This window comes from Toxorhynchites rutilus, chromosome 1 (assembly GCF_029784135.1).
Source record: "Toxorhynchites rutilus septentrionalis strain SRP chromosome 1, ASM2978413v1, whole genome shotgun sequence".
Classification (NCBI taxonomy): Eukaryota; Metazoa; Arthropoda; class Insecta; order Diptera; family Culicidae; genus Toxorhynchites; species Toxorhynchites rutilus.
The window spans coordinates 160,604,290-160,624,555 of record NC_073744.1 but is presented as its reverse complement, the minus strand read 5'-3'; the positions used below and the strand labels follow the sequence as shown (position 1 = coordinate 160,624,555).

The 20,266-nt window shown below is 29.8% G+C and overlaps 1 protein-coding gene across 5 annotated transcripts in view; it reads right to left on the bottom strand.

Annotated features, from left to right (window-relative positions):
• LOC129767995 (eye-specific diacylglycerol kinase) overlaps positions 1 to 20,266 on the bottom strand; it is a 475,932-nt gene that overhangs the window by 75,862 nt on the left and 379,804 nt on the right. For all 5 annotated transcript variants that reach the window (XM_055769348.1, XM_055769339.1, XM_055769362.1 and 2 more), the window contains one exon: positions 13,665 to 13,868. In XM_055769348.1, the coding sequence (XP_055625323.1) occupies positions 13,665 to 13,868 (204 nt within the window). The remainder of the gene's footprint in view (positions 1 to 13,664; positions 13,869 to 20,266) is intronic.

Here is a 20,266-nt window from a genome sequence, read left to right as displayed (position 1 = left end):
TTCTTCTGATCTTCTTCGTGAATTACGTGACTCCCAGGAGGTTTTGAAAATAAAATATGTTTGGCCTGGAAGAAATTGGGGTAATTCTAGTTAAGAAGAACGACGGCGATAGACCAGAGATTATTAAAAATATGGACGACATAAGCAAACTAACGACACGTTATCTAAATGCCATGGTTACTCCTTCTCCAAAGAGGAAAAGGTATGTTCATAACAACGACGCTCTCTAAAAAATCCGTGACAAAATAAGCATCATCTTATTTGACGTTGTATATTCCAATGACTAATAATAAAGCTACGAATTTTTATCATGACGAAAACTTGATTAGAGAATGAATTGAGAACACAGAAATATACAATACATTCACAAAGAAAGGGAAATAGAAAAAGAACACCATATCGGGAGTAATAAAATAAAGAAAATGAAAATTTAAAAAAAATGGAATTGAAGAACTATAACCACATGGAATGAATTAGAACATTGAAAACACGCTTCAAATATTGATCAACATGAAAAGAGTGCTGAAAGAATGCTTAGAAAGCTGAGAAAAAAAATAAATATTGATAAAGCAATTAATTGAACTATATAAACATAATGAATAACAAAAAATACAAATTATACAACAAAAAAAAAGTTGAAAATAAAACAACAAAATTTAAGATAAATAAAAAAAGACAAAAAATGTTTATGTATAGTCATAATATGAACATGGAATTTTTTTAAGAATGGGAAAATATTTTGCCTCATATTTGACAGTGAATAAATTCAAGAAACGAGAAATTAATGAGAAAAAATAAAAATGAAAATATCAAATTAATGAGTAAATAAAAAAATCAGTTGATATATTGAATGTGATCAACATCTAACGTTAAAAATTACAGAAATCGCTACAAATATTTTTTTTCAATTTCTCATTTCAAAAACTCAAATTGAGTTTTTCAAAAATTATTTTTTTTTTGGAAATATGAAAACCAAACTTGATTAGGGAATGAATTGAGAACACAGAAATATACAACACAGTCATAAAAAAGGGTAATAGAAAAAGAACAGTATAGAAATAGAAACACCACCAGAAACACCATATCGGGAGTAATAAAATGAAGACAATGACAATTTGAAAAAAAAAATGAATTAATTAACTATAACCACATGGAATGAATGAGAAAATTGAAAACACGCTTCAAATATTGATCAACATAAAAACATTTAGAGAAATGGAATTCAAATAGTTTAATGCTTAGAAAGCTGAGAAAAAAACAAACATTGATAAAGCAATTAATTGAACATTATAAACATAATTAATAACAAAAAATACAAATTATAAACAAAAAAAAAGTCGAAAATAAAACAAAAAATTTCAAGATAAATAAAAAAAGACAAAAAATGTTTATTCTAGTCATAATATGAAAATGGATTTTTTTTAAAGGTGAGAAAATATATTGCCTCATATTTGATAGTGAATAAATTCAAAAAAGAGAAATTAATGAGAAAAAATAAAAATGAAAATATCAAATAACCCGTATGGAATGAATGAGTAAATAGAACATTCTGTTGATATATTAAATGTGATCAACATCTAACGTTTGAAATTACAGGAATCGCAAGATTTTTTTTTCAATTTTTCATTTCAAAAACTCAAATTGAATTTTTCAAAAATTCAACGTTTTTGGAAATATAAAAACCAAACTTGGTGAGGGAATGAATTGAGAACACAGAAATACACAATACAGTCACAAAAAGGGAAATAGAACAAGAACAATATAGAAAAAACACCAGCTCGAGAGTAATAAAATTAAGACAATGACAATTTAAAAAAAAGGAATTAAAGATTTATAACCACATGGTATGAATGAGAAAATTGAAAACACGCAAATATCGACCAACATAAAAAGTTAACATTTTGAGAAATCGAATCTAAATAATATAATGCTTAGAAAACTGAGAAAAAAAAACAAATATTGATAAAGCAATTAAATGAAATATATAAACATAATGAATAGCAAAAAATACAAATTATAGAACAAAAAAAGTCGAAAATAAAACAAAAAAATTGAGATAAATAGAAAAAAGACAAAAAACAGGAAGTGGGTTATATCTATGGTATAACCGCAAGGGTGACGTAGGACTATCGTTGATTTAGAGATCATTTGTATGAAGTTGAATCTGAATTCATTCTGAATGAATGAATATTTGGAGAACTTCGAAAACGAGAGCGTTACGTTGGAGGCACAAGGTTTTATGCATCCAATATTGGATACGGAAATATCCTACTGATGGGGAAGAATAATCTTCAGAAGCTATCCTGTTGATTGCGATTGATTGAAAAATCACAAAACCTAATGTATTTGGTCACAGTGTTACATGGATAGAAAACATTAAAATAAACTCTTTCACATGAATGTATTTTTAAATTCCTAGAAGAACTGGCAGATTATTTTCCGGATCTTTCTCGATCCAAACGGAAAGAATTCCGTGCGTGTATGTGTGTGTGTGTATAGCGGCTGCTTCGAGATCTTCCCGGGGAACCGTTTGTAGCATCACTCTCCTCCTGATGGATTCCCTTCTGGCCTAAGGTGCACAAACAGGCTCTTGGTGACACCGTTCATCCGCGCTTTCGTGATAAATGAAGAGCTTCACCACAACAGCGACAACATGCTCCAATCGCTGTTCAATTAGAACTGAGTGGATTTCCGAGCGGCGCTCGCTTATATACCGATTGGTGATTTCAATAGCCTATTTTGAAAGCAAATTTAAGACTATTGAAACAAGTTTTAGGATCAGAAAGTAACAAGTATAGAACGCGTAGACATTTTATCTTTCGAATGAAGTGTTTATCATACCATTTCGTTCAGTTGTTTAGGAGCTATTAACACTCAAAATCTCGGTCTCCGGCGTAACGCTTTCGTTTTCGAAACTTTGATTTTACACTCCGGTATAGAAATGAAAGACGTAGTCCTACGTCAACATGTTTATTCTGGTCATAATATGAATATGGATTTTTTTAAGGGTGAGAAAAGGAACACGGAACACGAAATGTCTCTCTGATTACAGTCATTATCGCTAATCAACACTAAAACGGTCGAATTGAAATTCGAAACAAAGCAGAATTAAGATATAAGAAAAAGATGCTCTAAACATGACATATTAGAAATAAATTAGAAAAAAACAGCATTTGTATTGAAAATTGAATCTAAAAAATGACAATCGTTAAACGAAAAATGAATATTTATCTAAAAACTAAAAACTGAAGAAGATGAACATACTGAATAATACATAAATTCATAAAAATATACAGAAATGGAAAAATTTAAATTTAGGGAAAAAGACAAAATTTAAGCGAAAGTAGTTTTTTAAATAAAAACAATGATGAAGCAATGAATCGATAAACCGGAAAGTATAACTGAACATATTAGAAAAAAAAATAATGAAAGAAGAGGAATGGTACGAATACAGAAAGTTTATCTGGTACATCGAATAACAAATAATAGATAACAAGAAGCCAATAGTTACTTTCAAAATTACAAAAAGAATGAATTGAATAATTTGATGTGTTTTCGAAGATAAAAGAAAATGAATACGGCGGTGACTTGAAAACATCAAAAGTGATATCGAATTCAGTGAAACAAAATCCAGAAAGGGAATGGTAAAGGTAAAAAAAAGTTACGCAAGGATACTTTTATAATTAAGTTGTTATAGGAAAAGCCCGTCATATGACATAGGAGCAATTCCAAACGGAAGAGTTGTTGAAAATTATAAGCAAATTCATAAAATTTTATGAACATAAAGGAATAACACGACAGGCCTGTTTACTAGACAATAAATTAGAATTATAATTATAATTTATTAGAATTTAAATAAATTAGAATTTTTTTTAAATATCTCAAGAATGGCTGCATTTAGAAGGAGATCAATGATGACCTTTTTTGTTTTAAATCAAACCAGGATTCATACTTTTTGGCTAAAATTGAATGTTCACATACAAAAATTCGAAGTTTCGAAAATTCTAATTTACTAACTTGGACTCATTTTTTGAATGTTTTACATGACTTCTATTTTATATGAAAAAAAAATTAAAACAATTCAAAAATACATATTTTAGATACAGGTCAGACTCGATATCCGGAGACTCGATTATCCGAAATTTTAGACTTTCGGAAATTTTAAAGAATTTGTAAATAATTCCATATTAAATAGCCCGTATGGGTATCAAATGAAAGGGCTTAACCAGTAGAACACAGTTATTAATGAAAAATGCAAATTCAAAATGGCCGCCACCACAAGGTGCCATATATATTTTTTCACAACCCCATCAATATGGGTATCAAATAAAAGGGCTTAACTAGTAGAATACATTTATTTATGAAAAATGTAAATTCAAGATGGCAGTCACTACAAAATGGAGGATTACATATTTTCTCAGAACCCCATCAATATGGATATCAAATGAAAGGGATTGACTAGTAGAATACAGTTATTTATGAAAAATGCAAATTTAGGATGGCGACCACTACAAAATGGAGGATTAAATATTTTCTCAGAACCCCATCAATATGGATATCAAATGAAAGGGTTTGACTAGTAGAATACAGTTATTTATGAAAAATGCAAATTTAAGATGGCGACCACTACAGAATGGAGGATTAAATATTTTCTCAGAACCCCATCAATATGTATATCAAATCAAAGGGATTGATTAGTAGAACACAGTTATTTATGAAAAATGCAAATCCAAAATGTCCGCTATCACAAAATGGCGACATATGTATTTCTTCCCGACCCCATCAATATGGGTATTAAATGAAAGTGCTCGACTGGTAGAACACAGTAGATCATGAAAAATCCAAATACAAGATGGCCGCAGTTCTCAAATGAACAATTACCTTTTAATGGTTTCATGCAGCTTGCCCTGTTTGTATGTATGTTTGAGTGTTTGCAGGATTGTCTCACATTTATTGAAATTTGGCCCCGTTACTGATCACTGATTGATCTGACATTTGGAACATACCTTTAATTCTACTGCCATTATAAAACTGCGTATTCCATGATCCTGAAAAGTTTAATTTGGTCGTCGCTAAATGGCTTCACTTGGTGAATACACTACATTATGAACAACATAAATTCGAAAAGGTCGCCACCACAAAATGATTGACTATGTATTTCTTGCAATCCCCTCAATATTGGTATCAAATGAAATGATTTGCCTAATAGAATACAGTAACAGTTCGGCTGAAAAGTTCATAAAGTTAACGTCTAGATGACGCCTCTTGCAAAAATCTACTTGACTATCACAAAGCACCATCTTTCAATGGATACGTGTTAAAATTAGACAGCAATTGGTCGATTGGTTCAATAGCTTTATAGCTTTATATTAGCTTTATCTCGATTGCTTTATCAATAGACGAAATTCGGATTTTTCCATTTTTTCACAATAACAAAAGTTGCTTCACTCTCAATGCTGCAACTCATGAACTATTCGACCGATTGCTGTCAAATTTTGACACATATCCATTGAATAATGGTGCTTTATGATAGTCAAGTAGATTTTTGCAAGAGGCGCCATCTAGACGTCAACTTTATGAACTTTTCAGCCGAACTGTTACACCATCCAAATGTTGATGTAGTTTTGAAAAAAAATATATATGGCGCCATTTTGTGGTGGCGGCCATTTTAGATTTGAATTTTGTAAAATAAATAACTGTGTTCTACTAGTCAATCTCTTTTATTTGATTTACATATTGATGGGGTTCTGAGAAAATGTGTAATCCGCCATTTTGTAGCGGCCTCCATCTTTGATTTACATTTTCCATAAATAACTGTGTTCCACTGGTCAAGCCCTTTGATTCGATACCCATATTGGTGGGGGTTTGGGAAAATCTATATCGATGAGGTTTTGAGAAAATATGTGATCCGCCATTTTGTACCGGCCGCCATTTTGGATTTTCAAGATCATGGAATACCCAGTTTTATAATGACACCAGAGATAAAGATGTGTTCCAAATTTCAGATGAAACGGTCAACAGGAAGGGGGTTAAATTTCTATTAATGTGGTACAGCGCTACAGACAAAGTTACAAAGTCACAAACATACAAACGGGTCAACCTAGATAAAACCGTTTAATAAATAAGTGGAAATCATAATTATATTACGTTTACCGAGAGAAAATTCGTTTTTCTTGTGACTCGATTATCCGGAGTGAGAAAAAAAATCAATAATCCGGATTATCGAGTCCGACCTGTATTAGATATTGCAAATTAAAGTTTTTTTTTGTAAATAAAAAAAAGAGTACTATTTTTTTTTCTCAGTGTATATTTTTTCACGTTTTAACATCAATACTCTATAACTCTTTCTAAGACACTATTTCGGTACGTCTCATAGTTTTTGAGATAAAAATTATCAAAGATCTCTCTTACTAAAATCGATACGCCCTTTTCAAAAGTTATAAAAAAAAAAAAAAAGCCCAATTGCTGTGGAAAACTCATATTTCCTCCAACCCAAACGGAATACAAACTTTCATTCGAATCAAAAATACATGTTTTTAAAATCTGCATGTTTAAGACGATTTAGTCTGGATTTTCCATCAAGTATTAAAACGGTAAAACAAATCCAACGGATAACAAAGCATTTCATTGCTAATTACAAACCGCTGGAAATGGTGTGACATTTAATGGCTATTATTGAACACTTTTGATCACTATTGATCTATCTACGTGAAAATTGGCATATGGTTTGGCATCTATTGGGTTGAATAGTTGAATATTGAACATACGAATATAGACAAACATAGAAATAATTATTATATTGGGAATATCTTGCTGAGATTATTTTTTTTTTATAAGAGATGAATCGCTGCTTTGCGCGTGAATTTTCCATCCATGCAAATAGGTACTAATCAGACAAGTTTCTAAGTCTGATAAGTGATCCATTAGCGAAAATACTCTCAAACCAAATCCCTCAACCTTTTCCTTTGACCGGTAGGGAACTCATCGGTTGATCTTTGACGCTTGAAATAGCAAACTTCAGCAATCGCTCGGTTCGATTGTTTGAATTTTTTTTTCAATGGTAGCACAGAATGCCAAAAACTAGATTTGACATTTTGTTCCTAAAATCGCAGTCAAAAATGTGTTCTAAAACAGTTTCGAGGGACATTGTTGCACGTCTTCAATAATTACAGACCTTGAACACACTTCACCCGACACTATATGTGAAGGTTGGCATATGGCTGAATCTTTTCATAACAAAGATATGAATATATAATTGGATAAAATATTAAAGAGTAACACGTTTTCGAATGACACTGTACAGGGTGTTGCATTCATTTTATATTAATTTTGTTTTATCATAATATAATTGATGTACTCAGTGATAGTATCCAGTCGAACCCATTTCGTTGACCTACTCCAAAATACTCGATGCTATAAAGCAGATGGTAATCTGAGACGAAATTTTTGGAGACATCCGCAACACCCTGTATTGCTATTCACCCTTCCCGTGTTCCCTAAAACAACCAACAGCGACGCTGGATCGGTCAGTAGTCGATCCTCGGACGCGCCTGGAAAACATGTTGTGGAAACTTGGAACACTCAGGGAAATCTGGAAAGCCCAACACCGCTACTCGAACGAAAGTGATGCTCGACATAAAAATGTTACGAATTGAACACTAATAGTATTTTTTCGAAGAAAAAAATGAAAAAGTTGTTGTTCGAAAAACTTTTTCCACGTAAATGTGCCCATCGTCCGATGTATGGAAAACTTGTTGGAAATGTTAAGAGCTATTTATAGCTATTTCTTTCAGAATTTTAAAAGCATTATTTTTTTTCATGAGTCTTCATACAAAAATGACACATATTCCAAAAAACTATAAAAGATAGAAAGTTGTTGTCTTCGACAAAAGCTTATATTTTAACATAATCTAGAACTTTGTCGAATACAATATATTGCTATCTCGAATTTAAATAAAATTAGGATAAGTTGTATTTTTTTCAAAGAAAACATGAAAAAGTTGTTGTTCGAAAAACTTTTTCCCTGTAAAAGTGTATGTCACTGTATTCATATTTTTTTGAGAATTTAAAAAAAATAGTTTTTAAGAAAAATGAGTCTTAATTTTTAAAAGAACTTTTTTTTCAGCGAAATTTTTTTCCAAAACTTTTTTGGTAATGTTTTGTGAAAATTTAAACAATTTCCTACATTTCATCCTTTGACACCAATTTTGTAGGTATCATAGTTTTTAAGTTATAAATTTTTGTAAAAAATTAAGAAACAAATTTTGGCTTTTTCCAAAAAGTAGTCTAATTGTTTTTCGAATATTTCAGGTATGCAAAGTTGCTTAAATGACCCATGTCTTTACACCCACAACGTTTCACTACTATCTGAGATGGTGCTGCCAACTCCTAAGACGAGTTGGCATGGAATTCGTCAAAAGGTAGATGAACAAATAATGATATATTGGATTGTAAAAATATTCTTTGTTTTATTTTTACGGAGCTCGAAAAAACGTCCGAAATTCGTGTCTCTACACTAGAAAACACAAAAGTTATAACGAACTACATTGATAAAAAACAAAAAAAAACCAAAAAAAATACGATGAAAAAAACTCGAATATAGGAATAGAAAAAATATATATCCATATTTTTCTATTCTTATATTCGAAAACAAAATAAATTTACAATTTTTTTCATCCAAACTATCATAATTTTTAGGCTATACACATTTGAATTTTTCTATTTTATGATTCTCTATTTTTTATATTTTAAATTTTTGTATGTTTTAAGATTGGACTTTTTTTCTATGACATTTTTCATTTTTGAAATTTTGAATTTTTAGAATTTCCAAATATGTCTGCATTACTAGAGAATTAATCAAGCAAATGAATCCAAATTGGGCATATTGAGGTTTTAGGGTGCAATAAATGTTTCTAGGGTGGTTAGACTCTCCACCTCCCTCTCTAAGGGGGGCTGCCATACAAATGAAATCCAAATTTCTGCATTATTCGAGAATTAATCAAGCAAATGAAACCAAATTTGGCATGTGGTGGTTTCAGGGTGCAATAAATATTTTACGGTGGTTAGACACTCCACTCTCTCTCTTAGGGGGAGCTGCCATACAGATGAAAGACAAATCTCTGCATAACTCGAAAACTAATCAAGCAAATGTAGCCAAATTCGGCATGCGAAGGAAACGTTTCTATGGTGAATAGACACTCCTCCCCTCTCTCTGAGGAGGGAGAGGGGGAAGTTGAACTGCCATACAAATGCTGCATACATTTCTCCATAATTCAAGAACTAATCAAGCAAACGGAACCAAATTTGACATGTTGAGGTTTTAGGGGACTCGAAACGTTTCTATGGTGAATAGACACTCCTCCCACCTTTCTAAGGATGGGCTACCATAGAAATGAAACACAAATTTCTGCATAACTCGAGAACCAATCAAGCAAATGGAACCAAATTTGGCATATGGAGGTTTTAGGGAGCAACAAATGTTTTTATGGTGGTTTGACACTCCTTTTCCCCTCTCTAAAGGGGACCTCCCATACATATAAATTTTGGGCGGGACGAAGTTTGCCGGGTCAACTAGAAGAACCAATAAACGTAAAAAATCTTGAAAAAAGGCTTCTGTTTATTATTTCGTTTTCTAGAAAATGAAGATCAGAGCATTATTTTATTCTTTGAATGATCTATAAGAACCTAATAAGATGAATTGAATTTAAATTATTAAATTGAAGATAAACCAAAACCAAAATCATTAAGATGCATTAAGTTACAAACAAAAATAATAGAATGGGAATGGGGAGGAGAATAGATTACGAGAGATCAAACAGAAATCCAATAGCTAACAAATTTCCGCTTGAAAAAAAAGAGCAAATTGTTAATTTGAGCTTTACATTTTGAAAAGGAAAATCGAAAAAAATAGCAGAACGATTTTACTTCGTATTGAAAAATTTATCTAAGAAATGGAAGCCGACTAAATAAAAAAAATTCAAAACGACGAAAAAAATAAATAATGAGATGAAAAAAATCAAAATAATGGAAATGATAATGAAAAAATAGAAAATTATCGACAATCTAATCACATCTAATCGACATCTAATCAAAACATATGAAAGTTTTTTTTTGAAAATTATGAAGAAAATTCGAAAGCACGGAAATTGATTTGTGATAAATCAATACAAGATATGAAACAAAACGATACAAATAACAGATATGCAAATAAATGATTGCGAGAGATCAAACGGAAATTCTGAAGCTGACAAAATCTAAAGTAACAAAATGACTTTACATCGCATTGAAAAGTATACCTAAGAATTGAAAACTGATAAATGAGAAAATGAATACAGTTTTTACTATTTCCTTTTTCTCTTGGGAAATCATGATCAGAACAGAATTCTATTCATTCAATAATATAGAAATTGAATTAAAATCATTTTCAAGAAATTTTTCGAAAGATAAGTAAATCATTTTCAAAACGTTTCAACAAAACAATTACTTGGAGTGAAAAATCCTATATCAGTGAAAATGTACGTAAAGGGTCAAACACCGGGAAAAGGTTTACAAATAAAAGTTAAAACCAATAGTTAAAAACGAATAGCCCAACACAAAAAGTCATAAGCATAGAAACGAAAAAAAAACCGGTTAAATTCGTTGAAAACTTTCTTAAATCATCTTTTAAATTTAATAAAACGCAAAAAAAATATTCAAAAATCGCAAGGAATCATAAAATTTTATCAAAATAAAGATTTGAACGATTTGTTAAGGTATTTTTAACACTCGAAAAATAGGTAAAATCTGTAAAGAATAGTCAATTTTATAAAATTTGTAAAAAAAATTGTTGGAAATTCGTAAATACGTTAAACAAATTTAGAATAATTCGTTCAAAATTTGTAACCATCGAAAAATCCAAAAAAAGTATTAAATATCTTTTAAGTGAATTTAATATAATAAGTAAGCAACATTTTAAATGAAATAACATTACAGTACAGTAGTCAATTTAAAAAAACCCGTTAAAACTCGAAACATTGTTGAAAACATATAAAAAACGACAAAAAAATAAAAAAAATTATGATAAAATATATTATACTATAATGCAATAATTCGTTAAAATTTGATAAAGTGTGAAAAGAAAAGAAGTTTCGTGAAAAATTCAAATTTATATTTGTGAAAAAAAATTATATTTGATAAACTTAATTTGTAAATTTCGTGAATTCTGTAAAATTTTAAGGATTAAGTTTCAGAATTAGGTTTAAAATTGAAAAATTAAATAAAAAATTTTCTTAAAAATTTAGAAAATGCATTAAAAATAAAAACAAAACGTAAAATATAATAAAATTCGTACAAATAACAGAATGTATAAAATATTAAAAAATATTTTATTCATTCTGTTATTCGTACGAATGACTGGCTAAAATTCGTTAAATTTTAGAAAACTTATTAAAACTTATAAACTTATTAAATTATTAAAAAATCAATTAAAAATCGTTGAGCTCGTTGAGAACTTATGAATAAATTTCAAAATATTAATGAAATTCGTAAACAGTCGCAAACTATTGTAGAAATTTGAAAAAAAATGTTAGTTATAAAAAAACAAACATTTGAGAAATCAATGTAAATACTTAGAATATGTATGTGATTAGTCAAAAATTCCCTTGGAGCATTAAAATAAATTTTGTTAAAATTTTTGTAAAATTCCATTTAAACTTGTGAAATCTTAACAATGTATTGAAATTAGTGGAACTCATTCGTGTAAAAAATGTTCAAATCAATCGGAGAAGAACCAAAATTCATGAAAATAATAAAAGATTTTAAAACTTATATGAAAAACCATATTTGTTAAAAAAATTGTCGCAATTCAAAACATAAAAGGACTCGTATAAATTAGTAAATTTGTGAAATTCGTTAACATCTTATAAAATATTCAAATAAAACCATAAATTTTTTTTCAAATTTCAAATTTGAATAAATATGTCAAAATTGGAGGGACTTGTAAAATTTGTGAAAACAAATATTGTAAAATTAACGAAACGTTGTGAAAATTTAGAGAATTGTGATATTAATAAAACAAAGGTTCTTCCACAGAAAATTCACAAAAACTCAAAAAAGAAATAAAACGCAAAAAATATGTCAAATTTGTAAAACAAAAAATATTCGATTTGAGAATATTCGATCCAAAAATCTTGTAAAAATTATAAAACTCGTTAAAAACTCGTTAAATTTCTGAAATCTTACCAAGAAATGGATTTTATAAGCAATGAAATTGAGTTTAAATAATTTAATAAAAGTTAAAACAAAAACAAAAGGATGCATTAAATTGAAAAAAAATAATACAACGAAAGAGAAGAGACAATGAAGAAGATGACAATACAAAATTTATCGGGAGATATGCAAATGATGGATCACGATAATTTGAACAAAAATTCTTAAGCTGAAAAATTGTTGCTAGAAAAAAATTTTTTTAAAAGAATTGAAACCAAATTTTTATAAAGCATCTTTCTATAAAAAATTTTATGAAGCATCTTTCTTTTTATTCGAAAGCACAGATCTCTTTCCATGCCAGTCACTGTATTTCCTTATCTGAAGCACCCTAAAATGAACCGCAAAAAAAAACATTAGGCTGTGGGAAGGGAATCCACTGGAGGACATCACAGCCCCACCAGGATAAGCGCGTCAAATTCATGTCTTCATCAGTTTTATGGTGATTGCCTCACCCTCAGCGATGACGATTCGCGCTGTTGCAGCATCCTTCGTGTTGATCTTGAGCCGAGGGGAGGAGGTGTTGCGAAATTGGCTGCATTTAGAGGTTTCACAGTGTTGTCAAACATTGCGGGTGTCTTCGGAATAGCGAGGGTGGAAAGTGGTACCAAATCATGATGAGGTAATATAACCTAATTTCATTTCACAAAAGCCATCAATATTAGAGCTGAAGCATGACGACGACGACGGATTCGTCGAAGACGAACGAGCGAAGTGCGCTCTCATCAAAATTTCTAATTATCGACAATAGTGTGTATCAAATGTGGGACGAGAAAAGGGATTCGGGAATTTCGGGCCGCGCGTATTGAGATAATTAATCTTCTTAGAAAGGCTTTCCACGGAGAGGAAAACTTTCGCTGAGTGAAATATATCGACGGAACGAGAAACGAGCAGCTTATAACACTCCTCCGCAAGTCATTATTTTGAATTGCGGTTTCGGGAAAGCTTCCGACTTTGGCTCGACTCTTCCGTCGGAGGTCGGAAGATTCATCTAATGGGGGTTATAAATCAATTTGGTTCGCCCCCAAAAAGACGCTAACATAATTAACTACCACCTCTGCCCGGGACGACCAATATTTTGTGATAAGCGGTGAATTTGAACTTTTGAAATTGAAATTTATTTTCAGCGGGTGATTTATTCCATTCGACAAACTCTACATAAATCAATTGCATCAAATTATGGAACTTCTTTTACGCTTCATCGTATTATTTTTTTTTTTGCCAATTTCTGCTTCAATTTAACAGAATTAATTGAATGAAAACTCCCACTAATAAACTTAGAAAATAACGTTAACCAACAGAAGATGCAAAAGTGCGAGGCTCTATGCTCTACATGGCAGAAAAGCTCTCTCTCTGTCTCGGTTTCGCTACATACCTATCTCTACACCTTAGAAAAAAACATGAAATGAAATCAGACCCACCTTTCCGCACTGCTTGCACTTGCCCTTCTCCGTTCGCCGATGGATCCAGTGGTGGGTCGTCTTGGTCTGCTCGCGATACTGGCGCACTCCGACATCCCGGAAGGTTGGCTTGCACTGCAGCTGGGTCCGCTCCATCAGCGCCGAGATGCAGCTCGCGTGGGCGATAATCTTGCACGCGGCGCATTTCATCCGGGGACCATGCTTCTGTGAACGAGGAAAACAGACGGGAAGGCACGTGTGTGAGAAAAAAAAGGATCTTAATTGATTCTGTTGTTGTTGTTCCGCGGAATGCTATGATCGACAAAGTTATATGAACTGCCACATACGTGATGTGTTCCGCAATTTTCCGGACAATTCAACGAAATCAGCGAATCAATTCTGGTCATGTTCACCCAGTAGTGCCACAGCTGAGGCACATAGAGTTAGGACGTTTGTCGAGAGAATTGAAACGAAAAGAAAACGATTGAAAATATGTTTCAAATCGTGACGGTGGAAGTTGTCAATGGCTATCTGAGAAGGCAACCGAAAGCATTTTATAATAATGGTTCGAAATAGTAAAATATTCCCAATTTTCCGATGTTGAAAATCAAACCAAGAAGGATCGCTTCGCAGCAAAGGAACTCCAAGATAACCAAAAGACAACAGTTGGACATCACCTCGAAAGTAAGGAAAACTTTTACTCAAACCAAGATGAAGGTTACATCTGACATCTAGCGCAACTCGCGAAACTTTTACACTTTCAAATGTAGCAATTCCGAATGAAATCGACAAATGACAAAACATGAGTATTTTTGATACGAATGAAAGTGTGTATTCCGTTTGGGTTAGAGGAAATATGAGTTTTCCACAGCAATTGGGAATTTTTTGACTCAAGCGTAACTTTTGAAAAGGGCGTATCGATTTGACTAAGAGAAAACTTTGATAATTTATATCTCAAAAACTATGAGTCGTACCGAAATAGTGTCTTGGAAAGAGTTATAAAGTATTGATGGTTGAATATGAAAAAAATGTACACTGAGTTTTACCAATAGTACTTTTTTTTTATTTACAAAATAAAAATTCAATTTGCAATATACAAAATACATATTTTTTTATTTTTTTTAATGTTTTCATACAAAATAGCAATCATTCAGAAAATTTAAAAAATGGGTCAAAGATGGTAAAACTATTTTTGACGAACTTTGTGGAACATCGAATTTTTATTTGGAAAAGTTGTTGGAAATTATAAGCGAATTCATAAAATCTCATGAACATGATGGTATAACACGACAAACATATTTAAAGGGCCTATTTACTAAAATATTATATAAATATTTTTTTAAATATCTCTAGAATGGCTACATTTAGAAAGAGATTGGTAATAATCTTTTTTGTTTTAAATCACATCAGGATTCATAATTTGTGGCTAAAAATGATTGCCTTCATACAAAAATTCGAAGTTTCGAAAATTTCTAGAAATTCGATGTTCCACAAATTTTGTCAAATATAGTTTTACCATCTTGGGCCCATTTTTTAAATTTTCTGCATGACTTCTATTTTTTATGAAAATATATAAAAAAAATAGAAAAATATGTATTTTGAATATTGCAAATTGAATTTTTATTTTGTAAATAAAAAAAAGAGTACTAATTTTTTTTCTCAGTGTACATTATTTTCATATTCAACCATCAATACTCTATAACTCTTTCTAAGACACTATTTCGGTACGACTCATAGTTTTTGAGATATAAATTATCAAAGATTTCTCTTACTCAAATCGATACGCCCTTTTCAAAAGTTACGCTTGAGTCAAAAAATTCCCAATTGCTGTGGAAAACTCATATTTCCTCCAACCCAAACGGAATACACACTTTCATTGGAATCAAAAATACAAGTTCTGCATCTTTAGGACGATTTCATTTGGAATTGCTGAATGGTAAAACTCTGATGAGGTTCTAACCAGTGCTGAAAATAGTCACGTTCACGACATTCAAATTCAGCGAATTGCTGCCTTCCTTGTATTGATAACCTACTGCTCAAGCGAGAGTCGATAAATATGGAACAACACTGTCAATGAACCCCAGTGGAATGAACATCAACATCAGCTTGCCATGAAGTTCATTTTTCATTTGCACCTTCCTTTTCGTCATGGTATTCGTAAGGTCGAAAAAGAATATCATTGCGTGTTAGTGAAAATCAAAGCATAAAATTCAACGTCACCAATTGAGAGTAAAATCGATTAATGGTAAAGGATGGCAATCCATCACACAAAATTCTTGTTTTTGGCGAGTTCGGCAATAGAATGTATAGAATAACTCTTGCTACGTTTTATGAATCTACTCACGATTGCCCGGAAATGACATACACCACCATTTATATGTGCAGTGGGTGACACGTTTTCAATAAAAATTCACTGCAAGCGATGAAGATCAACTTAACGTTCGTGATAATCACCTGAAATTATTGACAGTAATGGAAGTAATGTAATGAAAGTAATGAAAATCGTTCATGCTGTTTTCAATCAATATACCAGACAAAGCTCATGCGTCTCGACTCTTGTGTTATACTCATTATGACATGGTTTCATTATGATATGGTTTAGAGTTTCAACAGAAGAGAATTCATCCGATACTGGGAAAAATCTAATTCCTTCATTCGTGAATAAATTTTGATAATTTGTGGCACTGGTTCTAACAAATCGAACTTCCAGATCTTTTGGGAATCAAAATGAAACAAGTAGACTTTCAAATGAATTTCAGATTACAAAAATGTATCAAAATTTGAATTGATGCAGACCCTAAAAATTTTAGTTTTTGAAGGCCTGATTCCAAATATCTGACCTAAAATCTGATTTGTAGAATTTTTAATTAACTTTCAGTTTCATAAATTTTCTTTTTCTTTTACAATATAAGTTTTTTGGATTCTTTAATTTTTTAAAGTTTCTACGAATACGAATTTAGAATTTTTTAAGTTTGGATTTTTGGAAGTGTGAATTTTCAACATAAATGTTTAGTATTTTTTTAGGATTTTCAGGTTTTTTTTTTATTTTAAATTTTTTAGAAAAAGAAATAAATTAGAAAAATTTACACTGCATTCTTTTTCTACGCGATTAATGCGAGCTTGCAGAAGTTCTCGCGTAATTCCAAGAGAATCGCGCAAAAAAGATTGCGCTCTTGTCACCACCACACTCGGAAAATTTCTCTTCCCAACGAGGCGACGATAGGTAGATTGCGAGAGAATCGCGTAAGAAATTGCGTAAAAAATTAGGGAAAAAAACATCGCGTTAAAAAGAAGAATCCTGCGTATGCTTAAAATTTATTTTTATTAATTTTTTTAATTTTTTATTTTTGAGAATTTGATTTATTTTCTGAATTAAAATTATTCACATTTAAATGTTTGTTAATTTATTTTTTTATTTTATTATAAAGATTTATTTATTGTATTTTATTTTTTTTATTTGATATGAAGATGGAAGTTGGGTGTTAAAGAACAAATTGTAGAGCGGTTAAAGATCTTTAATTTAATTAATAGAAACAATCAAGTTTTATATGAATTTTTTGGGATAAAAATAATAATAACACATTAAAAATTACTAACTTTGAAGTTTTCACTTCCGAAATGTTATTTAAATCCACTAGTTTTGATGTTCCACTACTATATCCTGTACTTCAATCTCTCATCTTTCAAATGGAAGCCACAGAATCGTCCTACGAAGCGCATTTTTCAATGTAGAGCCAGTTTTAAGCAACAGAGTCAAAACAGAATGCGAGAAAAGTGTTTTCTGACTTTAAGGGGATGAATCAAAAATTAAATTCTTCTTTTATATTCTAAAAACGAAACATATATGCAGAAAAAACGAATTCAAACAGAATTTTTTTCTGACTCGATTATATACGGAATTCGATAATATACATTGAAAAGAAATCCGAGACTGTATATAATCAAGTCCGCCTTGTGTTCATTTGGTTTAGGCTTTTTTTCAACTTTTTTTCCAATAATTTTTTATTTTTCTGTTTTCGAAATAATTTTTTTTTATTTTTTATTTCTTAAGTTCATTTTTTCTTTAATTGTCACTTTTTAAAATTGTTTAATGTTTTGATTTTAAAATTTTTCAATTTTTTATTTTGAAATTTAAATTTTGAATTTCTCAGAACTTTGATCCCTAAAATGGAAGTATTTGGAATTCAAATTCAAATTTTAGAATTTAAAATCTTAGTTTTACATTCACATTTTTAATTTAGATTTTTTTTTCTTTGTATGATTTTTTCCTTATTGGTGAAATAAATGAAGGTACAGACACGATCAACTTAAAGAGAACTTGTTTTTTACATAATTTTTGGGTACTTAATGTTATGACGAAAATTTTGACCACTATGCATATGGGGCTAATGTTTTTAATCTTCTTTTTGTAATTTTCAATTCTTTTTATAATTGTTCGAATTTACATTTTTTTGAATCGTAATGTTTTTAAACTCTTCAAAGATTGAAATCATTTTTTTTGTTTTGAAAATCCAAAACAAAAATGATCACAATATTTTAAGTATTTAACTGAATTTTAAGTTTTATTAATTTCCGTTTTTATCTATTTTGCTTGTTTAATTTACAATTATTTGAATTTCAATCGCTTGCAATTTTCAATTTATTTGATTTTCTCTATTTATCAAATTTTCTAAATTTAAATAATTTGAAAACTTTTTTTTTACTATTTTCTACTATGATTTTAATGTTTTGAATGCATCGAATTTACATTTTTAATTTTCTGAATTTTCCTCTTTTCAAATTCTTTTTTTTTGTTTTCGGATTTTTTTTTACTTTGAATTTTTCAAATTCATTTATTCTTTAATATTTTTCTTTCTTCAATTTCTGATGATTTTGATTTTTGAATTTTTAAAATTTTTGCAATTTTTAATTTTAAGAAAATCTTATAGAATTCTAAATTGGTGGAAGTATATGGAATTTTCAAATTTTAGAATTAAACATTAAATTTTTTGAATGTATTTATTTCAATTCCAATTTTTGAAATTTTTTAATTCTATGATTTTTGGATTTCCAATTGTTTTTAATTTTTAATGTATGTAATCATAATTTTTTGGATTCCTCAATTTTCCAACTTAATTTTTTTTTGAAATTATTTTTTTTTAATTTTCGAATTTTCAAATTTTAATTATTTTGGATTTTTTCATGTTTTGAATTTATTTTTTGTAATTTTCGAATCAATTTTTTAATTTTACCAATTTACAATTTTTTGAATCGTACATTTTTTGATTTCTTAAAATATTGAGATAATTTTTCATGTTTGAGTTTTCAATTTACAGAATTTTAAATTTTAAATTAATAGGAATTTCTGTTTTTATCTATTTATTTTTTGTTAAGTTTTCAATTTAATTAATTTTTTGATTTTGATTGAAATTTATTCGAATTTTTTGGAACTTTAAATTTTTGGAATCTTCAATTTTTAGAAAATCATATGAAACTTAAAATTTGTATTTGGAATTTTGTACTTTCATAATTGGAAATTTCAGTTTTTTTAAATTTCGATTTTTTTATAAATATTTCTTTTTTCGTGTTTTCAACTGTTTTTCAATTCTTCAAATATTGAGATCATTTTTTTGAGTTTTAGTTTTTCTGAATTTTGAATTCAAGGCATATTTTTTTCAATTGTTTTTAATTTTCAATTTATTTTTTTTATTTATCAAATTTTCTAATTATAAATCGTCATCGACTTTTTTTGAAAACATTTTTAATTTTAATAGTTTTTTAAATCTTAAATTTTTCGAATTTTTTTTGAATTTTCAGTTGAAGATATTTTTTTTGTGTTTCCCGATTTTCCAACCTTCCAATTTTTCTGTGGGGGTCTCCGTAGCCACATTGGTTGCGCGTTCGCTTAGTAAACGATCGATCGTGAGTTCAAAACTCAGGGCCCTCATTGGTCATCTTTGTGTTGTTACAGAATAGCTACGTCCACGCAACAATCATCAGCGATGGAGATCGATCCACGGTCGAAATAAGATCGATTCATCCATACACAACTGCTCTGCTCTGCAAGACACATCGGGCTGCTGTTCTATAGATAACACAACAATGATCAATCAACTCCGCCGCTGGTCTAACTGGATAATGGAAGAACAGAAGAAAAACTCTTACGCCTAAATTGGCCACTGGGTAAATGTGTACCATATGCAATGGTATAGAATGGGAAATACTCTAACGCCGAAAAATGGCAACTGTGTAATGTGCTAATTATAGATATGATAAACATGTGACATGTACACGATTAAATTTCGGCTCTGTTACAGTTAAAATGCTAATGAGCCTAAAATAAAAAAAGGAATAAAAAAAATTCTGTAATTTAAACTTTTTTAACTAAAAAAAATTTAAACTTTCAAGTTTTCAGTTCTCTAAATTTTATATTCTATGAATTTTCATTGTCTCAAATTTCCAATTTAATTGATTTTTTAAAAATTAAATTCAAATCATCATTGTCAATTTGTCAAAATATGTTTATCTATTATGTTTTAAGTTTCTTAAATTATTATTTTTCTAACGTCAATTTCTTTCACTTTTAATTTATTTGAATTTCAATGTTTTAAATTTTATTTTATTTTAATATTTTTAAACTTGAA